This window comes from Sinocyclocheilus rhinocerous, unplaced genomic scaffold (genome assembly GCF_001515625.1).
Source record: "Sinocyclocheilus rhinocerous isolate Xijiao unplaced genomic scaffold, SAMN03320098_v1.1 scaffold368, whole genome shotgun sequence".
Taxonomy (NCBI): Eukaryota; Metazoa; Chordata; class Actinopteri; order Cypriniformes; family Cyprinidae; genus Sinocyclocheilus; species Sinocyclocheilus rhinocerous.
Window position 1 is genome coordinate 1,431,370 of NW_015664681.1, and position 25,709 is coordinate 1,457,078.

At 37.0% G+C, this 25,709-nt stretch overlaps 1 protein-coding gene across 1 annotated transcript in view; it reads right to left on the bottom strand.

The window, feature by feature from the left end:
- Positions 1-3,142: 3,142 nt before the first annotated feature.
- The window catches only part of LOC107730269 (ras GTPase-activating-like protein IQGAP1), a 68,597-nt gene continuing 46,030 nt past the window's right edge, over positions 3,143-25,709 (bottom strand). Inside the window, exons 9-38 of the mRNA XM_016541050.1 lie at positions 25,388-25,475; positions 25,131-25,294; positions 23,861-23,945; positions 23,526-23,689; positions 21,769-21,929; positions 21,180-21,304; positions 20,921-21,084; positions 17,058-17,148; positions 16,756-16,923; positions 16,414-16,556; positions 16,056-16,226; positions 14,532-14,615; positions 14,239-14,310; positions 14,055-14,124; positions 12,339-12,523; positions 11,713-11,892; positions 11,464-11,627; positions 9,917-10,141; positions 9,211-9,351; positions 8,457-8,541; positions 7,610-7,842; positions 7,385-7,517; positions 6,581-6,683; positions 6,362-6,497; positions 5,534-5,621; positions 5,238-5,447; positions 4,970-5,136; positions 4,723-4,845; positions 4,501-4,609; positions 3,143-4,117 (exon numbers count right to left, since the gene is read on the bottom strand). Of these exons, the coding sequence (XP_016396536.1) occupies positions 4,004-4,117; positions 4,501-4,609; positions 4,723-4,845; positions 4,970-5,136; positions 5,238-5,447; positions 5,534-5,621; positions 6,362-6,497; positions 6,581-6,683; positions 7,385-7,517; positions 7,610-7,842; positions 8,457-8,541; positions 9,211-9,351; positions 9,917-10,141; positions 11,464-11,627; positions 11,713-11,892; positions 12,339-12,523; positions 14,055-14,124; positions 14,239-14,310; positions 14,532-14,615; positions 16,056-16,226; positions 16,414-16,556; positions 16,756-16,923; positions 17,058-17,148; positions 20,921-21,084; positions 21,180-21,304; positions 21,769-21,929; positions 23,526-23,689; positions 23,861-23,945; positions 25,131-25,294; positions 25,388-25,475 (4,146 nt within the window). The 3' untranslated portion in view covers positions 3,143-4,003. The remainder of the gene's footprint in view (positions 4,118-4,500; positions 4,610-4,722; positions 4,846-4,969; positions 5,137-5,237; positions 5,448-5,533; positions 5,622-6,361; positions 6,498-6,580; positions 6,684-7,384; positions 7,518-7,609; positions 7,843-8,456; positions 8,542-9,210; positions 9,352-9,916; positions 10,142-11,463; positions 11,628-11,712; positions 11,893-12,338; positions 12,524-14,054; positions 14,125-14,238; positions 14,311-14,531; positions 14,616-16,055; positions 16,227-16,413; positions 16,557-16,755; positions 16,924-17,057; positions 17,149-20,920; positions 21,085-21,179; positions 21,305-21,768; positions 21,930-23,525; positions 23,690-23,860; positions 23,946-25,130; positions 25,295-25,387; positions 25,476-25,709) is intronic.

Below are 25,709 nucleotides of genomic sequence, written 5' to 3' on the forward strand. Positions count from 1 at the left end.
CCAATTTTTTAAAGTTGTGTCCACAAGGAGGCAGTGGAGTTCCCTTAAAGGGATACACAGCACTATTATTTACTATGTGTTAAAAGTACCATCAAAAAAATTATTAGAAATAGAAATGAAAACTCCACATTTCCTCTGTAGTAGATCATCTATTTATCTGTATTAGATAAAACGTATCTTGAAACTCTGCATTAAAGGCAGAGTAAGTGATTTCTGGTAGCCAATGTTGATATTTGAAATCACCAAAACAAACACACCCCTACCCCAAAAGGGTCTTGCCTCTATTCTGATAGATACGCCCCACATATACGTACGCAACCCAGGCAACGATTAGTTCTGTGAAACAAAGCAAAACCAATGTTACACCGTGTCTACGGACGTCAACGGCGCGGGCCCTCTTCTATCTATCTATCTATCTATCTATCTATCTATCTATCTATCTATCTATCTATCTATCTATCCATCCATCCATCTATCTATCTATCTTAGATAAAACATGTCTTCAAATGGAATTGACTTTTATCTAGCTATCTATCTATCTATCCATCCATCCATCTTATCTATAAAACGTGTCTTGAAATTCTGAACCCTGGTTCCAAAAAAAAATAAAAATCTGAAGGATCATGTGACACTGAAGACTGAAGTAATGGCTCCTGAAAATTCAGCTTTGCAATCACAAGAATAAATTAAATTTTAAATTATATTTAAATAGAAATCTTTTTTTTTTTTTACGTTGTAATAATATTTCACAGTATTGTTTTTACTGTGTTTTTTTTTTTAATTGAAATAAATGCAGCCTTGGTGAGCATAAGAGACATCTTTAGAAAGCTCTTTAAAAAAATCTTAATTATTGCAATTTTTTGACCTGTATTGTGTATATATTTGAGTAACTTTTTATTTTTTTTTTAACAGCTGTCAAACTATTGTCATAGGAAATGGCAAAGCATGCAGGGAGACTGAGGCCCGCTTTGCCATCACAGGAATATATTACATTTTAAAATATATTAAAATAGAAAATAGTTATTTTAAATTGCAATGTTATTTTTGTAATTGTAATAATATTTCACAATATTACTGTTTTTACTGAATATTTATCAAAACATAAAAAAATCTTATTGAGCCTCGAGTTTTGAACAGTAGTGTGTGTATACAATAAGGCTTTTTAATGCTTTGATATATATTCTGTTCTCTTGCTCCCTACCCTTCTACAAAAGGCAAGCACCAACCAGCATGACCAGCTCTACGAGACATTCGGTGCTGCTTAGCTAAATCACATTCTATATTAAGTAACTTTATTGCTACCTCAGTGGGATCTCTTCTTTATTTTCTGTGTAGCTGCTGGAAACATCGTTCTGTCTGTGGATTGTGTTACTGGCTACATTGATAAACACATTTAAGATGAGATGCACATATAGCCAAACTAAGCACCATGGGTGAATGGTGAAACAGGCACTGAGCTAGGTCGGATGCTCTCAATTCCAGACACATGAAATGATATTTAAATCCATATTATGATCTCAGTAAAACAATAGAGCTATCTATGAGAGTAACTGTCATGACTGCTTCCTGACAACTTTTGTTCATTTGTTCAGGACAGTACCATTGACCCAGAAATCTTCCTCCATTGATCATACTTACTAAAGGCTCCGGGCTGTCACATCGTCCCCAGTTTTGTTGTGAAGGCATGTGCAGATATGCAACATTTGTTCAGTCTATAGTTCCTTTATACGTAAAGAAGACCTCCATTGTGGCAGTTCTAAGAAGCCCAGCATTATGGGCAAAAGAGATAGAAGCAGGATGATATCACCACTGCTGTCTTGTCATGCTCAGAAAAGAGAGGAGCATGTGAGAACGTTTCCCGAAAGCATCGTAAGCCTAAGAACATCGTAGACCCATTGCCACCAATGGAGCTACGATCAATTTAGGATTACGATGCTTTTGGGAAAGGCAGCCCTGAGCCACTTTTATCATCTCAATTAGTTAAAAGTACCGGTTTTATTTTAATCATATTTGTATACTATTGTAGTATTTAATATTTTGAATTAGCTTTTAAGTTTTCAGTTTAAGTTTTAGTAATTTTGTTATGTGCTTGTCATTTAGATTTTTTATTTAAAATAATTATTTTTTATATTTTGTCATTTTTAAATATTTATTCAGTTTTGCTTTTAGTAATGCTACTTCAAGTTATTTTATTTCAGTTAGTCGCCAAGTCAACATTTCAAATTTTCATTGAAATTTAGTTACATTTTTAATCAAAAATATTTTCTTTTATTTCAGTTTTTAATGATTAATTAAAACTATTTTAAATAGTTTTCTCATAATTCAATACAAATTGTTAAAACAATTAAATGAGACTTTATACTTTTCTCCTTATTAATAGAAACACCTAATGAATCTGTCAGTGTGAACACTGCTGCAATAGCTGTTACTGCAAACTGCTTTTTCACAATGTATTATCTTATATTCAGAGTGTTCTGATGGTACCACAGAGTGGCACAAAGTCACTTTCCAGAGCATTTTTGTTCACCGTTCCTTGCTGGTGGAATGATATTCCTATCCCCATCCAGAATGCTCAATCCCTGACAATGTTCAATATTCAACCAATAATATTAATCTTGTCAACATTTGATTGCATCCCATGCATAATAATATTAATAATAATAAAAAACTTTGCTTTCACTTTTCCTTAGTCCCTCCCAGTTCTAGTGTGTACTAATCTGAATGAGGTCTGAAATGTTGTATTAATAGCACTTCCTGTGTTTATTTGCCTCTTTATGATGAATCGCTTGTTGCATTCATCAATTACAAGTTGCTTTGGATAAAAGCGTCTGCTACTTGAATAAATGTAAATGTAAGTGCAAACAATTGAAATGTCCAGATATTATACCAGATTTTTACCTTTACACAACAAAGCAGCTATATAATATAGCAAAATAAAATGAATAGCCAAGCCTAATCATTTGTACCACTCAAAAATTCAAATAGAAGGATGACCTTAATGTGTGGAAGCTTCCGAACAAAAGGATATACTGTGGTTTTCATTTCTATATTTTAATAATAGCTTTAACAGTATTATAATGCAAGTATACTTTAATGATTGAAATCTGTTACAGCTTGAAAGGTTTTTGTAAAAAAAAACATCTTTTAAATTTCATAATGAATCTGTTTATTATATCATCACTGCATTTTCTCAACATAATGAGTGTATAAACCGCCATCACTAATCAGTAAAAATATGTAACCATTATTCAACTATTACATTTTGTATAAGAGATGTTATTGGTAACAACAGAATGAGATGGACTGACATTATATGATAAGGCTTCTCCACAAATTTTCCCAACGGTTTATTCAAGTTAAGGCACCTTTAAAAAATAAATGGACACAAGGCTGCAAAAATTAGAGGGACGTAAACGTAAAGCTCATCCAGCATGCAGTGTCCAAATGCTCTGGGGAAAAAAAGTCCTCATTTTTCGACCACCCAATGAAGTACACCTATTCATTGCTATTTTTTTTTTTATTTTATTATTTTTTTTACAAATAAAGAAATTGCTCTGATAAATATATTTTGGTAACATTTGGAGGAATGTGGCTATAACACTCATCACTCTCCTAGACGATAGGGATACTTGGAAACAATTTTAAAATAGTTTCGCCCTAAGAATAGATTAGGTAATAAAAATGTTCATTTTACATATAACATATACAGTATTCAAAGCTCATGCAAGCGCAGTTTGCAAAAGATCAAAGCAAACTACTACTGATACTCTTTTGGACACTTACATCTCAGTAAAAACAGAAAACAGTCAACCGTTACATATCCAGAAGATACAGGTTGGTGGTCTACGACAAATTTAATAATGTACATTGAAGGAATTTTATCCTTCAAGAAAGGCACAAAAGGCATACTCAGAGTAGTGCAGGAAAGACATTTAAACTTTAAAGATGGATGTGGTCTGGGCTTCACTTTGTATGAAACAGTCTGTCAAGTCCCTCTGAGTTTCTATTTGCCGTAGAACTTCTTGTTGAGCAGGAAAATAAGGAGGTTAACATTTACAGTAGCGCGATCGAACAGCTTCATCACTGCCACCCCCTCGTACTGCAACTGGAGTAGGTCCTGTTATTAAAGACATAAAAAAAAATTACAGTACAGTTAGTATAGGGACCGATTCTCACTATTAACTAGTTGCTTATTAACATGCCTATTATTAACATATTGGCTGTTTATTAGTACTTATAAAGCATTCTGCATGAACATTCTACATCCCTAATCCTACCCAATACCTAAACTTAACAACTACCTCACTAACTATTAATAAGCAGTAAATTAGGAGTTTATTGAGGCAAAAGTCATAGTTAATGGTCTGTTAATATTAAGAATTGGACCTTAAAATAAAGTGTAACCAAAATTACATATACAGTTCTTAAAAAAAAAAAATCAAACATTCCTTCTGACTTACATGAGATAGAGACTAAAAATATCAAGAGAAGAACTTTCACCTGGTATTCTAACAGTAATGTCTCCAAATGGACTCCCATAAGTTTAGCTTTCACCTCAAACACTCCTACGACCTCAGATGGCGAGATCTCGAAAATTACATTCTTATACCTGTTAAAATAGGAAACAAGCACATTGTTACAGGAAATGCAGATACATAAGCTTATAGTACTGTAAGGCATGAACAGATGAACTTCAAAACATGACCAGAAGTTGAAACTCACTGATTTGGCTGCAGATCCTCGATGTCAATAAGCACTCCCTTCTCATGCAGACGGGCTGCTGTGTACTTCTGTGACACCTGCTTACTCTTCTTCGCCTTATTGTCTCCAGGTTTCTTAGAGACTCTGTGTGTGTGAAGCAATGACATTTTCCATGACCGTAAGCTAAGTGCTCAACAGCAATTATTCAGTCAGAGATAACGACATGAACTGAACTGGACAGTAAATACTCCAAGCGCTCGTCACTCACTTGCCCTTGCTGGCTAAATTGTCCATGCAGGTCTTGATGTACTGATTGTAGTAGTCGATCTGCACATTGTAGAAATTGGTCTTGGAGTTGAGGGCAGCATTAGTCTGCTGAAGCTTCACCAATTCTGCCTTTCGCCGCTGACGGTATCGCCTCTGGTTCCGGATGTCCTACAAACATTATCAACAAATAAATCAAGACGCATAATGGCGCATTTGAAGTTTCGTATTCATAGACATTCTGAAAATCCCAAAGGACATAGGAATGGTACCTTGGTGATGTCATTGATAAGATCCTGGTATTTCTTCTCAGGGTGAACTTTGCCCAACTCTCCTAGCCTTTGCAAGTTGCTCTTGATTTTGTCCTTCTTGCCTTGCAAAGTAAGACTGTCATCCACAACTGGTTTGGCTTGCTTCATCTTCTCCGGGGTCTTAGCATCACGAATAGCTCTTCGCTGCATGGCACGCTGGTACTCGGTTTCCTATTCCAATAATAAAAGCAGATTTGAATACAAACAACTCTGATTTGATGAAGTTTTTCATTTGTACATTTTTGCATTTAAAGTACCTGCTCTGGTGAAGCTACAGTCTCCAGAATCTCAGTAAGCGTCTCTCCTGGCTGAAACCTGATCACATCTACTATGAGCCTCTTGGTGCTAAATAACAAAGATGAAAGGAAAAGGAGGATGCATGTTAAGTACATGTTAAAAATGCATTAGCAAGGAAAAATATTAGTTGCACTTCACAATGGCATTCCGTACAGCAGACCTAAATTACGATTGATTGCAGAGCTAACAATTCTATAGTCTAAAAGCCACCTTTTCGCTCTCTCCTATAAACAACAAATACCAAACAACAGACTGGCAGTCATTCATTTCCAATGGAGAGTAGTACTGAAGCTGCATGAAGTCCCAACCATGTGTATGCGGAAATTTTAGATCCAATTTAAGGCTTTGGACGCAATTAAATATTTGAACTTTCGTGGCAAGACCAGATGTGACAGCCCGACCTGATTTGATGTATTCTAATGTACTATAAGATCAGTGACAAGCATTTTTACCAAAATGTTATTCCTTAAACACAGTTTCTTTAAAATGGGCAGTTATGAATATTTATGTACAAAATAATTATTTCATTGATTAGACGTAGAAAACCATACTAGTGGTTATTTGTTTTGTGTGGATATATTCATGCATTCATAAATCACTCATTTTTACAACCACTGAAAATTCCGTCCAACTGCCAGTGAAGTGCAAAAATCATATGCAAATGTTGGAAATAGCGGAAAGGTTTGCATTAGTGGATTATCTTCTCTGGGAAGGAAGCATGCTGCCTTAGAACTTGGACCATCACTAGGTTTTATAACAGAAGAATGTGAGTAAGGCATTGTCCTTACTTGAGGAGTAGAGTCTTGGCATCCATTTCAGCATTGGCCTCATCAGGAACGTCAAATTTATTGGTGAGGGTGAGAGAGACTTCTGTTTTACCCATCATTTCCTTATTAGGATCATCAGGGGGAAGTGGGCTCTCACCTGCGAGGGGAACGACAGTCAATCACTCTGACTCTGCAGGACCTCAGCGTCCTGAGACTTTAAAGCACATCTCAGAGGCTCACCTATTAAAGACTCAATGGTGGGCACCTCTCCCAGGTCATCTAGCAGCTCATGGATAGGATCATTGTGATCTGGAGCGATGGCATCCTGGTGATCTAGCAAGAGCTAAAGAAGATACCACAATACATTCAGTTCATTCAGTCCAGCTACACTGGATGTTATCTCTACCAAAAAGGTGTGGTCACAAAGGTCACTTTCAAACCAATTAGCTTTCTGTTGGTCAACGTATTTAATTTTTTCGTGAATACCTTGAAACCAAAGCAAAATATCTGTGGGGATTTTTTTGCCCCCAGTCAAAACTCCCAATTGACCTATCGGTAAGCCCCTCCCCTCGAACGCAGATGAGCCAATGGCAGTCGAGTATCAGTTGCACGGGGAGCGGAACTCGGACATCTTTAGGTTTCAGCGCCATAGAGAAACATTGGAAGATCCGAAGCTCGCAGTCATTTTCTGGTTGTCATACTCTCATTAAGTTACACTTTTCTTTTCATCTGCTCAAGCAGAACGTTAATGTCATCTTGTGCTTCAGCAAGGTATCTCTGGCTAAAACTAGCTAACTTTAGCGTTATAGTTAGTGAGTCCATGCTAACGTACAAACCTAAATCGCGAACTGTTCTCACATCATGTACCGTGCAGTGAAAGTCAAAAACAATTGTAAGACAGTGAGCAGCTCTGTTTGTTTGTCCAAGTGAGCAACAGTAACTAACGGGGGCAGGGCTTACCGATAGGTCAATTGAGCAGACACCAATTGAAATGACTGAATTTCAAAATTTTGCAGAGCAACAGTAAATGTCTCAGATGGTTACCGTGTGAGTGTTGATGATCTCCCCAATGGAAATGTAGATCACAGGCTTGGTCAAGGTGACCAGGTCAGAGTATTGATCCACATTGAACTTGTCTTCCAAAGATGGGACGTCACAAGCAGACAAAAAGAAACGTCTGGGTGATAGAAAAGTTCTTGCATCAGTATGGAAATAAAGAAACTGCTTGAAATAACAAAACAAACAGAAGAAATCTGATGTCACTTGTACCTAAATTTCTGGTAGGAGTTAGAGAGGTATTCATTGATGGGGTTCAGATGAGCGTTGTCTCCGAGGAACATCTTGTTGGAGGCTGCGTGCTGCAGCATTTTGGCGATTGATCCCAAGTTTCGCCTCTGTTCTGTAGTCAGCTGACCTCCAGCCGAGAGATCAATGATGTCAAAGGCATCAGGAGCCACAATGGCAGGGTTCATGTAACGGTAGTACAGCAGGTTGCCCACAATCTTAAAAAGATAATAAGGATGAGTATATGTCCTCCTTCTTTTAAGCAAACACATCATCTGGGCAATTTTTAAAACCTATTATCTTTTTGCAATTGAAGATCCTCTGCTTCTACAAAGGGGGCAAACAAAATTACTGACAGAGAAGCAGCAAGGCAAGAATAAGAAAGACGTGGCTCACCTGGGTTGGGTGCTCATCAAAAACCTCTTGAAAAGGGTATAAGCAAGGGCCAAGAGGAGAGCTGGAGCCAGGCCGTAGAGAAAGAGAGAAACAGAGCAGGTGTGGGACAGATAGATAGAGAAAAGAGGAATTTCTTACCAGAAGAAGAGGAAATTTAAACCACATTTATTATTCAAAGTGAGAAGACTGGAGTTTCACAACAGAAGTGAAGCACAAGAGCAGAGACATGCTCAGGATTCAGCACAATCTTCCACAGTGGGATAGAACTGATATGGAGAAGCAGCGGGTGCCCATTTAGCAGAGAGGTAATCAGAGTGTTCAGAGACATCTGAATAAAGGCTGGCTTGTTTTGGGGACTAAAGCGTACAATTGCATCAGCCAAACGCTGCACAGGAATAACACCGCTGTGACTTCTAGCAGCTGTGATGTAACAAACCTTCAAAAGCTCATCCTCTGTGGCATCAGGGAACCTTTCGTTAATTGTGTCCTTCAGTGTCTTGGCAATGAACCGCATACCATATCTACAGGGAAAATGAGTCAAACACACAGAGACTTACACAAATGATTCTTAGTAGGTGTAGTTTAACCGTAAAGTGTAGCGAACATAAGTCTACAAGAGAACAACCAGTCAGCAATACTTATTTCATAATGTGATCCATTCTCAAACACAATAACATGGTAATAGTTCTTGGATTATTTCAAGTCAAACATGAATAAATGTTATTATAAGTTAGCATTCAGTAAATTCATAATTGTATCATAATTAATTCATAATTGGTAATTGTGCTCTGGTGGATTCAGTGAATTATTTATTTGAATGATATAGGAGGAGTTATTAAAGAATTGATTCATAAAGATTCATTATTTTTAGTCCAATCTGAAGAAAAGCTAATATAAAAGTAATGTTATTTTATGCGGTATTCTGCCCTTTTAGGTTTAGCTTAGTAAAATGAAAGCAGCAGCACAGCGCCACTCTTTAACAGCGGTGTAATACTGACTTGTACACAAGCATGAACAAAGAAACGGCTCATGTAACAGACATGTATTTGAATATTCAAATCTGGGCTTGCTAAAAGTCATTTTCATATATTCAAGAACAATTTATGGTAGGTGCAGCTAAAAATAGATGTAAGACATGGAATTTTTTGATCCCTGAGGGAAATTCAGGTGGTGGGATTCAATCAACTCACGGGATTTTATCCACAGAAACAATTATGGCCGAGAGGAATTTGTCTGTGACCGTCCTCATGTTCTTGATGGAGGCTTCCAGCCGGGTTCGAACCTCCTCGTGACTCATTGCCTGTTCTGGAGTCACATCATATGGCAATTTACTGCAAAACAGAATTACACGGTCATGGCAACATTAGGTAGCAGGTCATCTAGCATTACATTTAATTTTTGCATCTGGATTTAATTAAATGAACTTCGGTCTTTACTTTTAGTCTTTTACATGTCTTAAAAATCCATTAAACATTTATATTTCTTATTATTATAAGTAGGGGCCTCAGCAGATTTCCAAGGAGGCCACAGAATGACTTCAAATTATTTAAATGGACAAATTATTATTAATATATTAAAATAAATCAAGCTCTCATCTAAATTAAAATGCTAAAAACACATAGAATTAAGACTAAAATCATTTTCACACAATAAATACTGTTTTTATTGAAGAACATACAGTTCTGGAATACAGAAGTTAGAACATAATGTGTGGGATCACAAAATAAATCATAGTTCAATACATTAAACAAATTAACCACATTAATTTGATACATCAATAAACGTTTGAAAACAAGCAGCTTTGTCATAATTACAAAAGAAATTACTGAAAATATGGAGGGGAGAATATTGTGCAGGACAGCGTGGGCCCTTCTTATTAAAACGTTGAAAACACACCTGGCCTCTCCAGTTTGACTCTCCATCTGGTTCACCCAGCTCTTGTATATGTCAACTGGGTCAGTTTTAATGTTGAGTGTCTTGTCATCCATGATTTCCTTCACGACCGGTGCCAGGATCTGCCGGAGTGCGTTCTGACCTCTGGCTCCTCTGTTAAAGCTCACCACCATCTTAATGACTGTTGGGTTTCCGGTCACGATCTCCTGGATGTGGTCCACTTTTGATCTGCATTTAACACAAATATCACTGAGAGATCGTAAAAGATGCAAATGTGTCTTGATAAATAGTTAAAGAGTACAGTGCCTTGCGAAAGTATTCAAACCCCTTTGTTTTTTTTCAAGGTTTGTTATGTTGCAGCCTTATGTTAAACTGCTTTAAATTATTTTTTCCCCCACATCAATCTACACTCCATACACCATAATGGCAAATCAAAAACAGAACTGTCGCAACTTTATAAATGTATAAAAAATAAAAAAACTGAAGTAAGTACATTGCATACTCAGTACTTAGCTGAAGCACCTTTACAGCCTCAAGTATTTTTGGGGTATGATGCGACAAGCTTTGCACATCGGCATTTGGCAATTATCTGCCATTCTTCTCCTCACCTGTTCACTTCTCAAGCTCTGTCAGGTTGGATGGGGGCAGACGCACATTTTCAGGTTTCTCCAGAAATATTTGATTGGGTTCAAGCCCAGGCTCTGGCTAGGAAGAATCTTGTTTCTCCTTTTTTTTTGCAAATTCCAAATGTGCTTTCATGTGTCTTAACTGAGGAGAGGATTGAGTCTGGCCACACAGCCATAAAGCACAGATTGGTGGAGTGTTGCAGTGATGTTCGTCCTTCTGTTGGTTTCTCCTATCTCCACATATGATCATGGAGCTCAACTAGAGTGACCATCAGCTTCTTGGTCACCACTCTAACCAAAGCCCTTCTCCATCAATTGTTCAGTTTGGCCTGGAGGCCAGCTCTAGGAACTTAGGAAGAGTCCTGGTTGTTTCAAACGTCTTCCATTATGGATAATGGAGGCTACATGCTTCTGTGACCCTTCAATGCAGCAGAATTTTTTCTGAACTCTTCCCCAGATGTGTGGTTTGATGCAATCCTGTCTCTGAGCTCTACAGGCAGTTTTTTTTACCTCAGGGCTTGATCTTTGCTCTAATACGCATTTTCAGCTGTTAGACCTTTTATTAAGACGTGTGCCTTTCCAAATCATACCAATTCAATTGAATTTGCCACAGGTTAACTTCACTCAAAGTGTGGTAACATTTACAAGCAAAATTAATGCTCCTGAGCTAAATTTCAACTGTCCCAGATATATTTATGCAATGGAATCATTTTAGTTTTTTATTTTTAATAAATTTGCAAAGATGTTAAAAACCTGTCTTTTGCTTTACCATTTGTATGGAGGGTAGATTGATGTGGGGAAAAAAAAGTAATTTAAAGCAGTTTAACATAAGGCTGCAACATAACAAAACGTGAAAAAATGAAGGGGTTTGAATACTTTCGCAAGGCACTGTATATAAAACATGGAATATCATGCAGTTCCTACTTGATTTCCTCCTGCAGGGCCGTTTTGAAGAGATTGAGCAAGAGGTACTCCTCACGCTGATTGGAAGCGTAGTTGTACAATGTGAAAATGACAGAATCCATGAACTTGGTGGACTTGTTCTGTGGCATCTGAAAGATCAGCTTGGCCAGATAGGTTGGATTTGTCTGAGGAAAACAGAGAGGGAAATCAACAGGACTACAGTAATGTTGATTTTCAAACAATTCTTGGATTAGAGTTGATGAGGTTTACCTGTAACAGGTAAAAGAGGAACTGATATGCCTCTAGCTTCTCCCTCTTCTCTTTACTAAGAGCCTTCAGGCCTCCTTTCTGCTTGTTCATCATCATGAGGTTGGACAGCTCACCCTTGTTCTTCTTGGTGAGCTTCTTGCTGTGAGAGACCACCTCCTGAAGGGTGATCTTGTTTTTCACCAGCAGGCCGATCTTGATGTCCATCAGATTAAGGTCGTTCTCCAGCTGCTGGTTGGAGCATCAGCTTCTTGGTCACCACTCTAACCAAAGCCCTTCTCCATCAATTGTTCAGTTTGGCCTGGAGGCCAGCTCTAGGAACTTAGGAAGAGTCCTGGTTGTTTCAAACGTCTTCCATTATGGATAATGGAAAACAGAGAGGGAAATCAACAGGACTACAGTAATGTTGATTTTCAAACAATTCTTGGATTAGAGTTGATGAGGTTTACCTGTAACAGGTAAAAGAGGAACTGATATGCCTCTAGCTTCTCCCTCTTCTCTTTACTAAGAGCCTTCAGGCCTCCTTTCTGCTTGTTCATCATCATGAGGTTGGACAGCTCACCCTTGTTCTTCTTGGTGAGCTTCTTGCTGTGAGAGACCACCTCCTGAAGGGTGATCTTGTTTTTCACCAGCAGGCCGATCTTGATGTCCATCAGATTAAGGTCGTTCTCCAGCTGCTGGTTGGAGCGGATGTTGGTGATCACCTCTTCTCTAAGCCGCATCAGTTCCAGCTCTTCCTGGAAGTCCTGGTCGCTGTGATCCAGCAGGTGGACAAACTTGCGAACGACTGCCATCGGAGGATCATCTGCGTTGACTGTTAAAGACAGGATTTAGAGTTTTATGGTGTTCAGTGCTAGTGTACTCCTCCTATACTAGTTGGAGGAATCAACTTGAAGGTATACACTTTTAAAATTTTCAGTCTTTTTCTTCTGGGAAAACTGAACAAAAACATTGATGAGTCATCCTGCACTTTTGTCCAAATGAATGTTCTATGAAGTGTTCCTCCCCTTAAAGGTATAGGCAGTGTTGGGTAAGTTACTCTAAAAAAGTAATTAATTACTAGTTACTAATTACATCTTCAACAGTGTAATTAGATTACTGTACAAATTACTCTCTTCAAAAAGTATTTAATTACTTGTTACTAATTACTTTCTAAATCCTATTTCAACCTCGACAAGTAAATGATATAAGGATAGACATGAAACGGTTCTTTTAAGTCTTTCAAATAAATAGATAACTACATAAATTATTCTGGTCACACTTTAGATTAGAGTACAATTCTCACTATTAACTAATTATTAACTATGACTTTTGCCTCAATAAACTCCTAATTACTGCTTGCAGCACTATGTACTTTTTCTGTGTTCAAAATTTGCAAAATGTATATAATGAGCGAATACATCATGAATTCATCTTCCAAAACGCGTTTTTGTCTTATTCCGAATCACTACGGTACACTTATAATAAGTACTTATATTTGGACTATTGTAGCCTGGTCGGGTCGTCACTGCTGCAGAGTAACACATACCTGCGGGAATCGCCATAGACATAAACTTAGAGAAGTAGCTCCGGTTGGAATGTTCTTCCGCGGGATGTGTGCAGTTCTGTTTATTAACCACTAGAGCACCAAAAGTTACATAGTGCTGCTTTAAGGTTAGATTTTGATGTTAAATCCACTATTGCATTGTATATAAATGTTCTACAGTCTATACACAATATTAAGTTCAATTACATAAGAAGTAACTGTAATTAAATTACAGAAAAATAAGAGTAATCCGTTACTTTACTTTTTCAAGGGAAAAGTAATTAAATTACAGTAACTAAATACTTCGTAACTAATTACCCCCAACACTGGGTATAGGTCACCCAAAAATAATTCTGTCATCATTTACTATTTTATTTAAAAAGATATTTTGAAGAATGTTGGTAACCAAACGGTTAACTTTCATTGTATGACATGAGGGGGAGTAAATGAAGGCAGAATTTTCATTTTTGAGTGACCAGCAAGTAGCAAATAAACAATTTTTGGATGTGACATAAAAAAAAGCCTTAATGAAATGTAAACACAGAAAACCACTACAGTGATCTTCAAGTTTCAACAGTAATCAGAAACAACAATTTAATGGCTTCAAAAGACAAAACAAGTTATGTGGATGGATATTTGAGGCGTGTTCTCAGTGAGAGGATGTGAAACAGAATTTGACGGAAGTACATGAAATGCTTACTCAGTGTTTTGTAGTCATCTCTTGCTTTGTTGGCTCGAATGAAAGCCTATGGATATTTGAGGCGTGTTCTCAGTGAGAGGATGTGAAACAGAATTTGACGGAAGTACATGAAATGCTTACTGAGTGTTTTGTAGTCATCTCTTGCTTTGTTGGCTCGAATGAAAGCCTGAATTTTCACCACATCATTTATCTGCGATGAGAAAATTGAATGGAGAATATTAAAGACTGACCACTGTGCAGTTAGAAATCAGATTACATTAACTACAAAACCATAAAAGTCCTTGGGTTTTTACTAAAAACTCACATGGTCTTTGAAGTACTGCAGACGATCTCTGTATTTTTTGCGAGCTTGATGCATCCTGACCATTGACTGAATCTACAGAAAAACATCATATTTATCCAAATACAGATTTTACCATATTAAAATTTTTCTTCACTGAAATAAAGGGGCAAAACCCAATAATTAGGTGGTGACCAGTCATTTTCTGCCATGTAGTATATAACACAGTCCTGACATTTATAGCACAATCCTGACAATTTATTATGCAAGAAGTGTGACTCTTTTATTCCATCAGAATTTGTCATGCTGCTGCTCACCTTGACAGCATCATCACCGTGATCCTTCAGGTACTGCTTCCTGTCATTGTACTTCTTTCTGTCCTTATAGCCTCTCCAGTGGGCCTATAATTCAAACAGAACCAGAAGGTCATGATTGGCTTGGCCCCAGACCCACTGATGTTATTTCTTGTCATTATTTACATGAATGCCTTCCAGTCTACAGGGGTTAAAGCAAAAAAAAAATCCTGAGCCTGAACTTTTTTCCGGGGGTTGGGGGTTGTGAGGGCAGACACATACACAGGGTTACTTGGGAAAAAAAATAAATAAATGATTTTCCTTGAAACTAACTAGTAACGTATCTGCCATTGCCATTAGCCCTTGACAGGCTCAGACTACAGATTATGGTGGGATATTTGAAACAGCAATACCAAGAATGTTTACTCACTACAATATGGTGCAAACACATGTAACATTTAGGATGCTTTTGATACCAAGTTTTGCTGGTTAGCTTTGTCCTTGACGGTAGACGATGACCTACAATCTAAAACAAGAAATTTCTGAAATAGTTTTGTTCAAAAGAAATAACGATAAATTAAATATTAGGAAATTAATATAAAATAGAAAAAATACAAAGACAGTTTACTACAGAAAACTACAGTTCAGTTCAATTAACAACAAAAACATTAAAATGGTCCAAGAACTGGTAACTTAAACAGGGTTCGTACAGATACTGCAAAATAAAATTCCAGGACTTTCAAGGACTTGCACTACTTTTTTGGTTTTCAAGGACTAAAATCAGATCTCACTTATCAATCAATATTGTTATTATCTTTCAAATTCTAATAAATAAACTAAAAAAACAAAATGGTACAAATAAAGTGCAGCACATGCAAAGAATGCAATGACTGTGGCAACTTTAACATTTGAAAGCATACTATGGCAAAGTTATCGCTTTCCTTATTCAAACTGATTTTAAGAGTTTAGCCCCTTTCACACATACAGTCTTTACTGGTAAATTACCGTTAAGAGATCATGTGTGAACAGGACCTTTTCAAAAATACAGGTAGGCCTAAATGCATTCTGGCAATCATATCCTTCTTATGGAGATGACGTGATTACTCTGAGCTGTTTACAAAGCTCCGCTGCTTTTCTAATAGCTTTTCTATGTAAATATGACACTAGATGGACATCTTTGACCATTGCGCCTCGCAGCTTTTTCAATGTGTCGCGCTCGAGACCCAGGCTTCTTTTCCATTCATCAGCTGCGACTCTGCAATTGGATACTATTATGCGCGTCTCGTGTTTATAAGAGCAAAAACTTTGGATTTAAAACTAAAGTAATGTTAGTTTGGTTGAGAGTGAAAGCTGTGTTCCTCTCATACACTGGTAGGCGAACTCATGAAAAATCGAACTGATATCAACAAGTGTTTTTAAATGTAGGACGACTATCTTTTTTTCCCCCCGCAGCTAAACGCCGCACGCCGGAGATCTGGCACGGTGCCGGAGAACTTTAAGCCCTGAGTCTAGTTTAGGACTAAGTGAAGGAAGCAAGAGGAGAATGACCTGTATGCATGTGACAGACGGCTCCTGAGACTTCAAGAACCCAAGACGCTCTTTCATTCCACGTCGCACCAGAAAACCACGGCACCGGGCCTGTAGCTTGGCAATCAGACTCTCATTGGCCAACCAGAGTTGTTCTCGGTTATATGCTGTGGTTACTCCTGACACAACAGACTACAAAGACACAGACACAGTAAGTTAACCAGGAAGAGAAAAAAATAAAAACAACAACAACAAAACTGAAAACTGTAAAAAATTACAGTTATTATATTAATAGATATATTATAATATATCACAACATGGTGTAATATATTTTATTGATTTCATACATTGTAAAAATAAATACTGAATGAAGGTTTACCTGTATGTCCTCCTTGTTGAGCTGAGTGTTGTTTGGAATAAAGTCTGAAGGCTCCTCCCAGGTGCCTTGTCCGGTCTTGATGTTATAGTAGTAGTTGTGTCCTCCCTTCACCCAATGTTTCATCCATTCACTGTCATTATCCCCTACCAAAAACCTCTATTACTCTCTCCGTCACAAAGTGTAAATGATATGACATGTTGTAATATCACCAAATAGTTTAAAACAAATTCTTCAACTGAGAACTTGTGTAGAAAACAGAAATTGTACTTGTTTTATGGTAAATATTACTATAGATTTTTTGTACCAAATATATCAAAGAATCAACACAAGAGCCCATCTCACCTTCCCTTTTCTTGTCTTCTTTAATTCGAAACAGGTCATCCTGGTAGGTCTGAGCACATTCAGACGTGACTCCATACAGACCAGCAGCAGGTGAACGCAGGGCTGCCAGTGTCTGAGAAGAGTCCTTGTTATCCACAGCCTCATTAATGGACTGGATCGCCTGAGAGACTGAAGATGGAAAAGAAGATAATTCTTTAGATTAAAAAAAGAATCATCCTTTTATTCAAGAATCATATTTATATTTGAGCTGAGACAGATACAGACTAAACAAGTAAATACACAAAGAAAAATAAGATTTTTACATTGCAGAGCATCCTCTGAGTCCTTGTTGGCTCTTAAGATCGCATCCTGGATCTCATCTAACCAAAGAACTGCAGAAGGATCTCCGCATTCCTGTAAAGTCAAGAAAAAAAAACAAGAAGTAAATTACCAATGAGTAACCATGTGTTCTGAGTGCTACAGTCAAATATAACACAATTAATTTCCAATTTTTCATGACTTTTGCAGTAATGTTGATGCCTAAATAAGCATTTTAAAGATTCATATTCAGAAGCAATTTCTAGCTAAAATTAAAATTAAAATTTGAGGACTAAGCATAACTACATTTACATGAACTACATTTCACACTTTTGAAATTGCAGACTTTTAAGGACCATGGTAACTCTTTTTAAAAATGCTGCGCCACCAAACAGAATAGCAAAAAATAAAAAATACATAAATAAATGATCAAGCAATTCCAACTAGATTTCTGTTTGTATTTAAATAGGAATGACACTCATATGGACACTAGGTGTCAGTCAAACCTTCTGTAGTGAGATTATTACAGTCCTCCTGTTGACAGTTAAAACATTTTTAATGGAATTACAATGACAGTTAATTAAAGTGACCCCAAAACTTCATTTACTCTCCCTCATGTTCCAAACCTGTATGACTTTCTTTCTCAGGATCACAAAAAAGCAGAGTTTTTGGTCTATACAATGAAAGTCAGTGGGGTCCTGTGTTGTTTTGCACCTCAGTGACATTCACTGTATGAACAAAAGAAGTTTTTTTTAAACATCTGTTGTTTCCCACAGAAGAATGTTTATTGTGACTTAAGTTAGAAATGTGGGTGAGTAAATAATGACATTTTGGAGTGAACTGTCACTTTAATTCGATTAAATAACGTTTTAACTGTTAACAGGTACAGTATGATGTGGATAAAAACACATCAAGTTAATTTAGTAAAAACAAATGCTGTATGAACTGGAAGAGACGGTGTTTCATTATTCAACAACATAACTCTATAAAACACTCCCTTTCAGGAAAATTCCTTCCAGAAGTGCTGCAGAGAGCCATAAATAAGATCAAGCTGACTGACTTGTGCAGATCATGTTTTTTGGCTGTAAGGGTACCTGTATAAATGTACACCTATTAATTAATTGCATCTGCTTCTATAATCATTCACAGGGCATTTTGGATAAACACATGCTAATGAAGGGTTCATTACAACCACCACCAGGTGGTGCAGCTGCCCTCTCATGATAGTCCCTGACCGCATGCCGAGCTCAGTTTCCGGAGCACAATTTGCAGCTCTCTGATTTGCTGAGTGCAGCAGCCCCTCTATGCAATCCGCCCGCCTTTCTTGCAAATGTACAGCAGCAAACCTGAGGGTGTGGCAAATTGTGCAACAGAGGAAAACGTTGTTCCTTCAGGGTTGATAAGGCTCCGCTTCACTGAGTTATATTTTATCGGCTGTATTAAATTAATGCTTGCTGGATTAGAGCGCAAATAGGACTTAATGTGTCCCAGTGGGGTGGAGCAGAAATGATCAGGATCTGAATATGTGAATAAAGTCTGCCAACTGTAACTAAGGAAGCGAAAAAGGGTGCGGTGTAATGTCCAAGATTACATTACCAACTCTTCTGGGACTGTTTACAACACTGAATGATAAAAGAGGAACTACTTCTGTCTATTTAAGCTAAACTTTGTTAAAGATCATCGTGAAACGCTTATATAGGGAATTTAACACAGGATGTTATGTAAATAGTGGTGTACTTCTAAAAAGCATACGAATAATAGGTGTATAATGTAAATTTGTGTGTACAAATATCTATAAATAGTCCATGTATTGTCCAAATTAATATTATATCATTAAAAACTGCATATAATAAATATATGCATGTATGTGAGTGTGTGTGTGTGTGTGTGTGTGTGTGTGTGTGTGCATAGAATTTCACACCATTGTACATCAACTGCCCAAAAGTATTTCATGTCAACTACTCATTAATATAACACAATTAGTGATTTTTAACTTTTCATATTTTACTCATTACAAGAATGAGACTTTTTTTTCATAAATTGTGATTACTGAAGTCAAACAGAAATGTCTTGGATTGTTACTGTCAGGTCACACATCACTCCATCTTTTGAGATTTTTGTTAAAAACATAAAATCTAACTTTTTTCCTAACCACTTCCTGTTTCAGTTGAGCAGATCTGGTTTTAGCAGTGCTTTACACTTTATAGTGACCCAAGCTTGGATTAGTGATGTCAGCGCTAAAAACCCTTTACTGAGGTACGCCAGCTAACAGGACCAGAATTTTGCCCTTTTAAGGCAGAGAAAAAGTCATAAGCCTTGTTATTTCCGATGCTTGTGCAAATCACGGCGAAAGGAAACACTTTGTTTTTCCAGCCATGTTTTTTTTTTTTTGGGTAGCATGAGTTCAGCACTGACTTTGACAGCTATTATGAGTCCAAGAGACAAAAATTGCTGTTCATGTGTTCCTCTATTAATAGAGTGGTTAGTGACATAAATGGGAAATATCACTAATCAAACTCACAAGAACTGTTTCCAAATAGGTGAATCAAAAAGAGATGCAGATTTTAGATTAGTTTTTTCGTAACGCCTCTGAACGACTGTTCTGGGTACTTTTTCTCAAGCTGTCATCGTAAAAGAGTGCTCTTGGCCTCAGAGATGTCAGTTCAGCTCTGAACCACACTGGCACACTGCTGTGGTAAACCATGGCCTTCTCTGTGTCCATTCACCTGCATCCTTGAGGTTTCAGTTTCAAGTCCACAGGAAACATGGGGCGTGGCCTAAAACACTGACTAAACATTAAAATTAAATATGCTACTCATGAACCTACTTCACTTCTTCAGTGAGCCTCAGATTAGGACCAAAATGTCCTATTTTCATATGCAAAAGTGGTGTGTATGATACTTGAGGTGTGAGAAATCAAATGAATCAAATATTATTTGCACATATAATAGTCATTTGAAAATGTAAGGGGCTTTCTAATAAAAAGAACAGGGGAGGTGGCAAATAAAAGCCAGACAAAATATGGGGGTGAGGAATGAGACTGTATGAGCTCAGATGATGTCATCAGACTAGAGTCATGAGAAGCTCAAAGTAAGAGAAGCTCACATGATGCATGAGAGAGAGAGAGAGAGAGAGACTTAAAATTGTGCTGCATAATAAATAGAAATAAAACAGAAACTGTGATATTGCTTAGTGTAAATACATTCTCTGTTTCACAGTAAAGCACAGCACTGTGTTCTTTTACACGTGAGCAGCTCACGATCCAGTGTTTTCAGTAAAAAGTGTGATGGTTTCATATTTGAAAATTATGAAATTAAGACATAAATATTAGTACTATAAAATAAAAAGTATATTATTATTTATTTTTCCTAATACTTTTTAAACTTTATTTATTGTTATTATTATTAATAATAATAATAATAATATAAGCACAGCAAACCTGGCGCTTGTTGTAACTCACATTTTAAAATCACTATTTCTATCAGAAAAAAAAAACCGAATTTTTTTTCATCCCACTTTCAGACCTCAGACTTCCCTTGATAAAGGGAAAGTTAAACAGATAAACCATCTGTTGGGCAAATAAACCAAACTCATTCAACGATCGATAACAAAGTTTTACATATCCTCATCAGATCGCAATGCTGTTGTGTTTTCAAACATTGAAATATACTTCCATTAGTGTTTGGACAGAAGGAAACAAAAACTAGACAAAAAACGGAATCGGATATGAGAGGATGAAAGCAGTGGAAGTGGCCCAACATGCTGAATGGTTCAAAATAAGTATTAAATAGTTGATATTTTTACAGTTGCAGAGGCAGAGTTTTGTGTAGGCTGTGTTATTGTTGTGGGTCTGTAAAGGTATACATACGTGGGCCTTCTCTCTCCTTGCCTCCTGCAGAATATCATAGTAATGCTGGGCCAAAGATGGATCTATATCTGTTAGCTTGGCGGCTGGGTTCTGTAAAGCAGCCATTGTCTTCTGTAGGTCACCCTCATCCAGAGCCTCGTTGATCAGACCAATAGCAGCAATCCCTAAAGTTGCGAGAGGACATGTACACTGTCCATAATGCAGCACTATCTGAATTTGATCCGTTTCCATTCATATTTAGGACGAATGTGTTGCTCACTTTCATGTTCCTCTTGAATAGTACTGTTGACCTGGTCCACACAGGCCTGGATGTCATTCCAGGTGAGATAGTCACCACCCTCTTCACGCGCAGCTGCCTTCAGACGCATCAACTCATCTATATACCTGCAGGGAAACAACAAACAGTGGCTAAAACTAGGAGATAAATCAACACTGACATTCACAACCTATTTTACTTCCGTATTTTGGCATATTTCTAAGCAAAAACAAAAAGTAAAGTAGTACGAGACCTGATTTTACTGATTTAGTCATGAAAAGTGGGCGTTGAATACAAGAACACAGCCAGACTTGAATGAGAGTTAGGTAAAGTAGTGACCAAATAGCTATTTGGCTAATAGTTGACAATCCAATGGCCCACGCAGCCAGTGACTTTCAGCTGAAAGTCATTTCAGAGGCTGAGTAAGCTATTGTAATTTGATGAAAAATTTAGATTTTTTTTCTTTAGAATAACATGCACTGATAAAGCATGCAAGATAAGACCAGCATGTGTCTTAAAGTAAACAGGACCAATTCCGATTGCATGTTGACTTCAACCGGTCATCTCACTCTGAGCCGTCCCATACTCTCACCTCTGGGCATACTCATCCTCTACATTGCTGAGGCCGGTGAGGGTACTGCCGAGCTGCTTCCACACTGCTGCCCTGTCCCCTACATCCAGCGCCTCGTTTATCAGCACCACCGAGGACAGCATCTCCACGGCAACCAGCAGCTCGGGATGTGACAAAGAGCCCTGTGCAGTCAAGCAAAGCAAGAAAATCAGACAACACTAAACGGTTACAGGTCGTCAACTTATGTAAACTGCATGTAAATTATTGCTCTGTTCAAAAAACCTAGTAAGCTGCTTACAAAGGCAGCACAGGTGAGCAACTTAAATATGCTGAGAAGCATAACTTGACCTATTCTGAAGTCAGCATCATATGTATCTCAGAGAAGGCAATCCCATAATTCATTGTGACAAACTCAAGTGAAAAGAGATGTCAGCCAGGGCGAGAGAAATCAATAATATCATGGTATCAGATTTTTACTACAAAATAATTTGTGATAATGTTATTGTGAAACCTATAAAAAGTTTGAAAGAAAGAAAAAAACATCAGTCAATGCTATCAAATTGATCTTCAACTTTGTTTTTTTATGTTTTCTGCTTTTTGGCCAATCAATCACACTCAACATACAAGTAAGTGCAGGGTGGCAGAAACAGATTTGTAAACAAAATTGAACAAAAACCTGTTGATCACCAACCCGTTTTTTTTATTTTTTATTTTTTATTTTTTTAGCAGGCTTTCATATGAAAGCCCATTTCCACCACTAAATAAATTTTTTTTTTAAATGTAATTGCGACTTCTCACAATTCTGACTTTTTTTCCTCGCAATAGCGCGATACAACTGTCTTTGATACTTCTGTCTTTTTTTCTCAGAATTGTGAGATATAAAGTCAGAATTGTGGGATATAAATTTGCAATTGCAAGAAATAAAGTCAGACTTGCGAATTCTGAACTCACAATTCTTTGTCTTTGTACCTCGCAATTTGGATTTTTTTCAGAATTGTAAGTTTATATCACAATTCTGAGAAAAAAAGTCAAAATTGCGAGTTTAGATCTCACAATTCTGATAATTTGCGATTGCAAAAAAAGTCAGAATTGCGAGATAAAAAGTCGCAATTACCTTTTTTATTTTTTATTCAGTGGCGGAAACGTGCTTCCATACTTTCAGGTAAACATCTACTCCAACATGATTTTGTGCACCAGAAGTAGCTACAAACTGCGTTGTCATTGTTTTCTTTTTTCCATTTCATGATGGGTAGCAATATCGCCACCTACTGTATGTTGGAGTATCAACTGGTGTAACTGGTGATCGATTATTTACAACATTATCATTTGTGTACTATTAAGAATATTTCATTTTTTTACAGTTATTGCCAAAACTGCCTTATTGCGACACCTTTGTTGACAATATTATAATTCTGAAAAATTCTGAAATATTAATGATAGAAATGGGTCACTGTTTCACATAGTTCAAGTTAAATTAGAACATTTCACTAAATATGTGTGTGCCATGTAATTGTAAGCTTATTAATATATCATGACATTAGCTTGGCAAGATGTAACTGCTAAATTCTACTGAAATCAAGAGCTGGTGCCTTTGTAGAGAATTTCAAATTGATCACTTATTAGGGGCCATGACCATTAGGATGCTGCATTATAAGGCAGCTGTCTGCATAGGCCGTAGGCAGCTCACTTTCTTCTGCAATTAATGTCTCAATAGAGGGATGGTGACAGCAAAATAACCAGAGTGAGCTGAAATTGTGTGGATGTGAGTGTGTTTTAACCTCTGCACTCTGTTGTTGCAGGCTGGTGAGTTCTCTCTGGTACAGATCTGCAGCACTAGGGTAAACCTGCGGCAGTTGGGCGTCTGGGTTCATCAGTTCATTCACTGTTTCCTCTGCTACACCTTTTCTTATGGCAGCATTAATCCTCTCCACCGCCCGCAGCACTGAATCACACACACACACACACACCTTATTGTTCTTTTCAAAGAATGACAGCTGTAGGACAGCATAAATGAACACATAAAAGAGAGACAAAGAAAACACTGGCGTCGTTCTGATGTACCGTTCTCTGAACACACATACTCACGGGTTCAAAAGAATGTAGAAGTACATACATTTTTGATAGTCTGCTGCTTGCGCATTGGCTGCATCTACTCCACTCTGTAACTCCTCCTTCATCAGAGGCTCTCCTGGGGTATTCTAGGCATGAGGAAGAATGAAACAAGCCAAATGTGATGAGATTATAGAATTTAGAATTAACAGCTTATATGCAATGATTAGGAAATCTGAAGCTGACACAGATAAGCAACATTTTAACATTGTAAGTAATGGCCAATGCAAGTCTGACTGCTAATATTTAGTGCCAATATTTACAGTTTTTTTTTAATCCCTTTCACCTCTCGTTTGCTGTTGAAAATTTTGAATAATGTAGAAAGATTTTTTTTTTTAATGAATACTTGTTCCTTTGAACCTTCTATTAATCAGATAATCGTAGAAAAATGTTTTTTTCACAAAACATTAAGCATATATAATAATTGTAAACTAATTGTAACATTGATAATAACAGCAAATCAGCATATATGAATGATTTCTGAAGGATCACGTGACACTGAGGACTGGAGCAATGGCTGCTGAATAAACTGCATTTCAAAATAAACTGGATATTGAAAACTGTTATCTGAAATATTAATAATATGACACAATATTACTGTTTTTACTGTTCTTGATCGAATTAATGTATCCTTGGTGAGCATAAGAGAGTTCTTTCAAAAATATAAAAAATACAGACCCCAAACGGAATGGAAGTGTTATTGCAGAAAAAAAAATAAACCACACTTTCTTACAGACAAAAACATACATTTTGTAAAATTGATATATTTCTAGGAATATATATAGCTATATTCAGCTACGGACCGTTCTATAGTTTCTATAAAAAGATCATTGTGACATATAGGCAATTAATAAACAATTTGAGTTTTTAGCATCACACACCCCAAAAACATTCAACAAGACATTCAATATTATCTCCAGAAGTCAAATTTAGGTGTAGTGAGAAGTCATTATTATCTACAATTTGTTTATACTATTTTATGGTTTTGTTTAGGGTTAAATAACACAAATAATTAATAGCTAAGTACAACAGGATAAACTGTTTTTGCTGTTATTATGGTTACCATGACAAGCATATATTTCTGCTGAGCCCTAGGGTTTGTCACAGACATGCTGTTATACAGTAAGGGACTCTCTGAAAAGAGACACCACACTACGCATATGCATTTCATATCTAAAATTTCCAAGGGACAAATATAAACCGTGGTACAAAAGTTACCAAAATGTGAGTAGCAAACCCTGTTTTATCCCCCACTGAGTAGCAGAACCTGTTACCTGTTCCTTCTGCTCTCGATCGGCCAGCAGCTGTTTGAGGTACCATGCCTTGTTCGGAGCCTGCACTGACTGCAGGCCTAATGCAGGGGAACGGAGAGCGTCATACAGCTTGTCCTCATCACCACTCAACAGCGCCTGTTCTGCTGAACTCAAGGATTTGGTCACTGAGAAACAGCACAAACACAGAGAACTCAGATCACATCATCAACCTCAGAAGAACACAAAGAACTGGAGGTAGATATGGGTGAGGTACGTACAATTTACTTTGTTGATATTTCCCTGGATTTCAGCATGTGTGAGCAGCTCATCATAAACATCCCTTTCAGCCTCAGCATTCTCTCCAATCTACCAAAGAAACATACATTTATACCATTATAGCCATACTAGTTTTCAATTCATACACAATGGATAGATAGACTGTTAACCAAATCTAAAACTATTCAAAATTGTTTTTGTTAAATGACAAAAACTGAAAGCAAAAATATAAAAAAAAGAGATGAAAAAATTAAATTAGAAATGTTGCCTTGCCAACTAACTGAAATAAAATAAGTTGAAATTGAAGTACTAAAGCAGAAAATA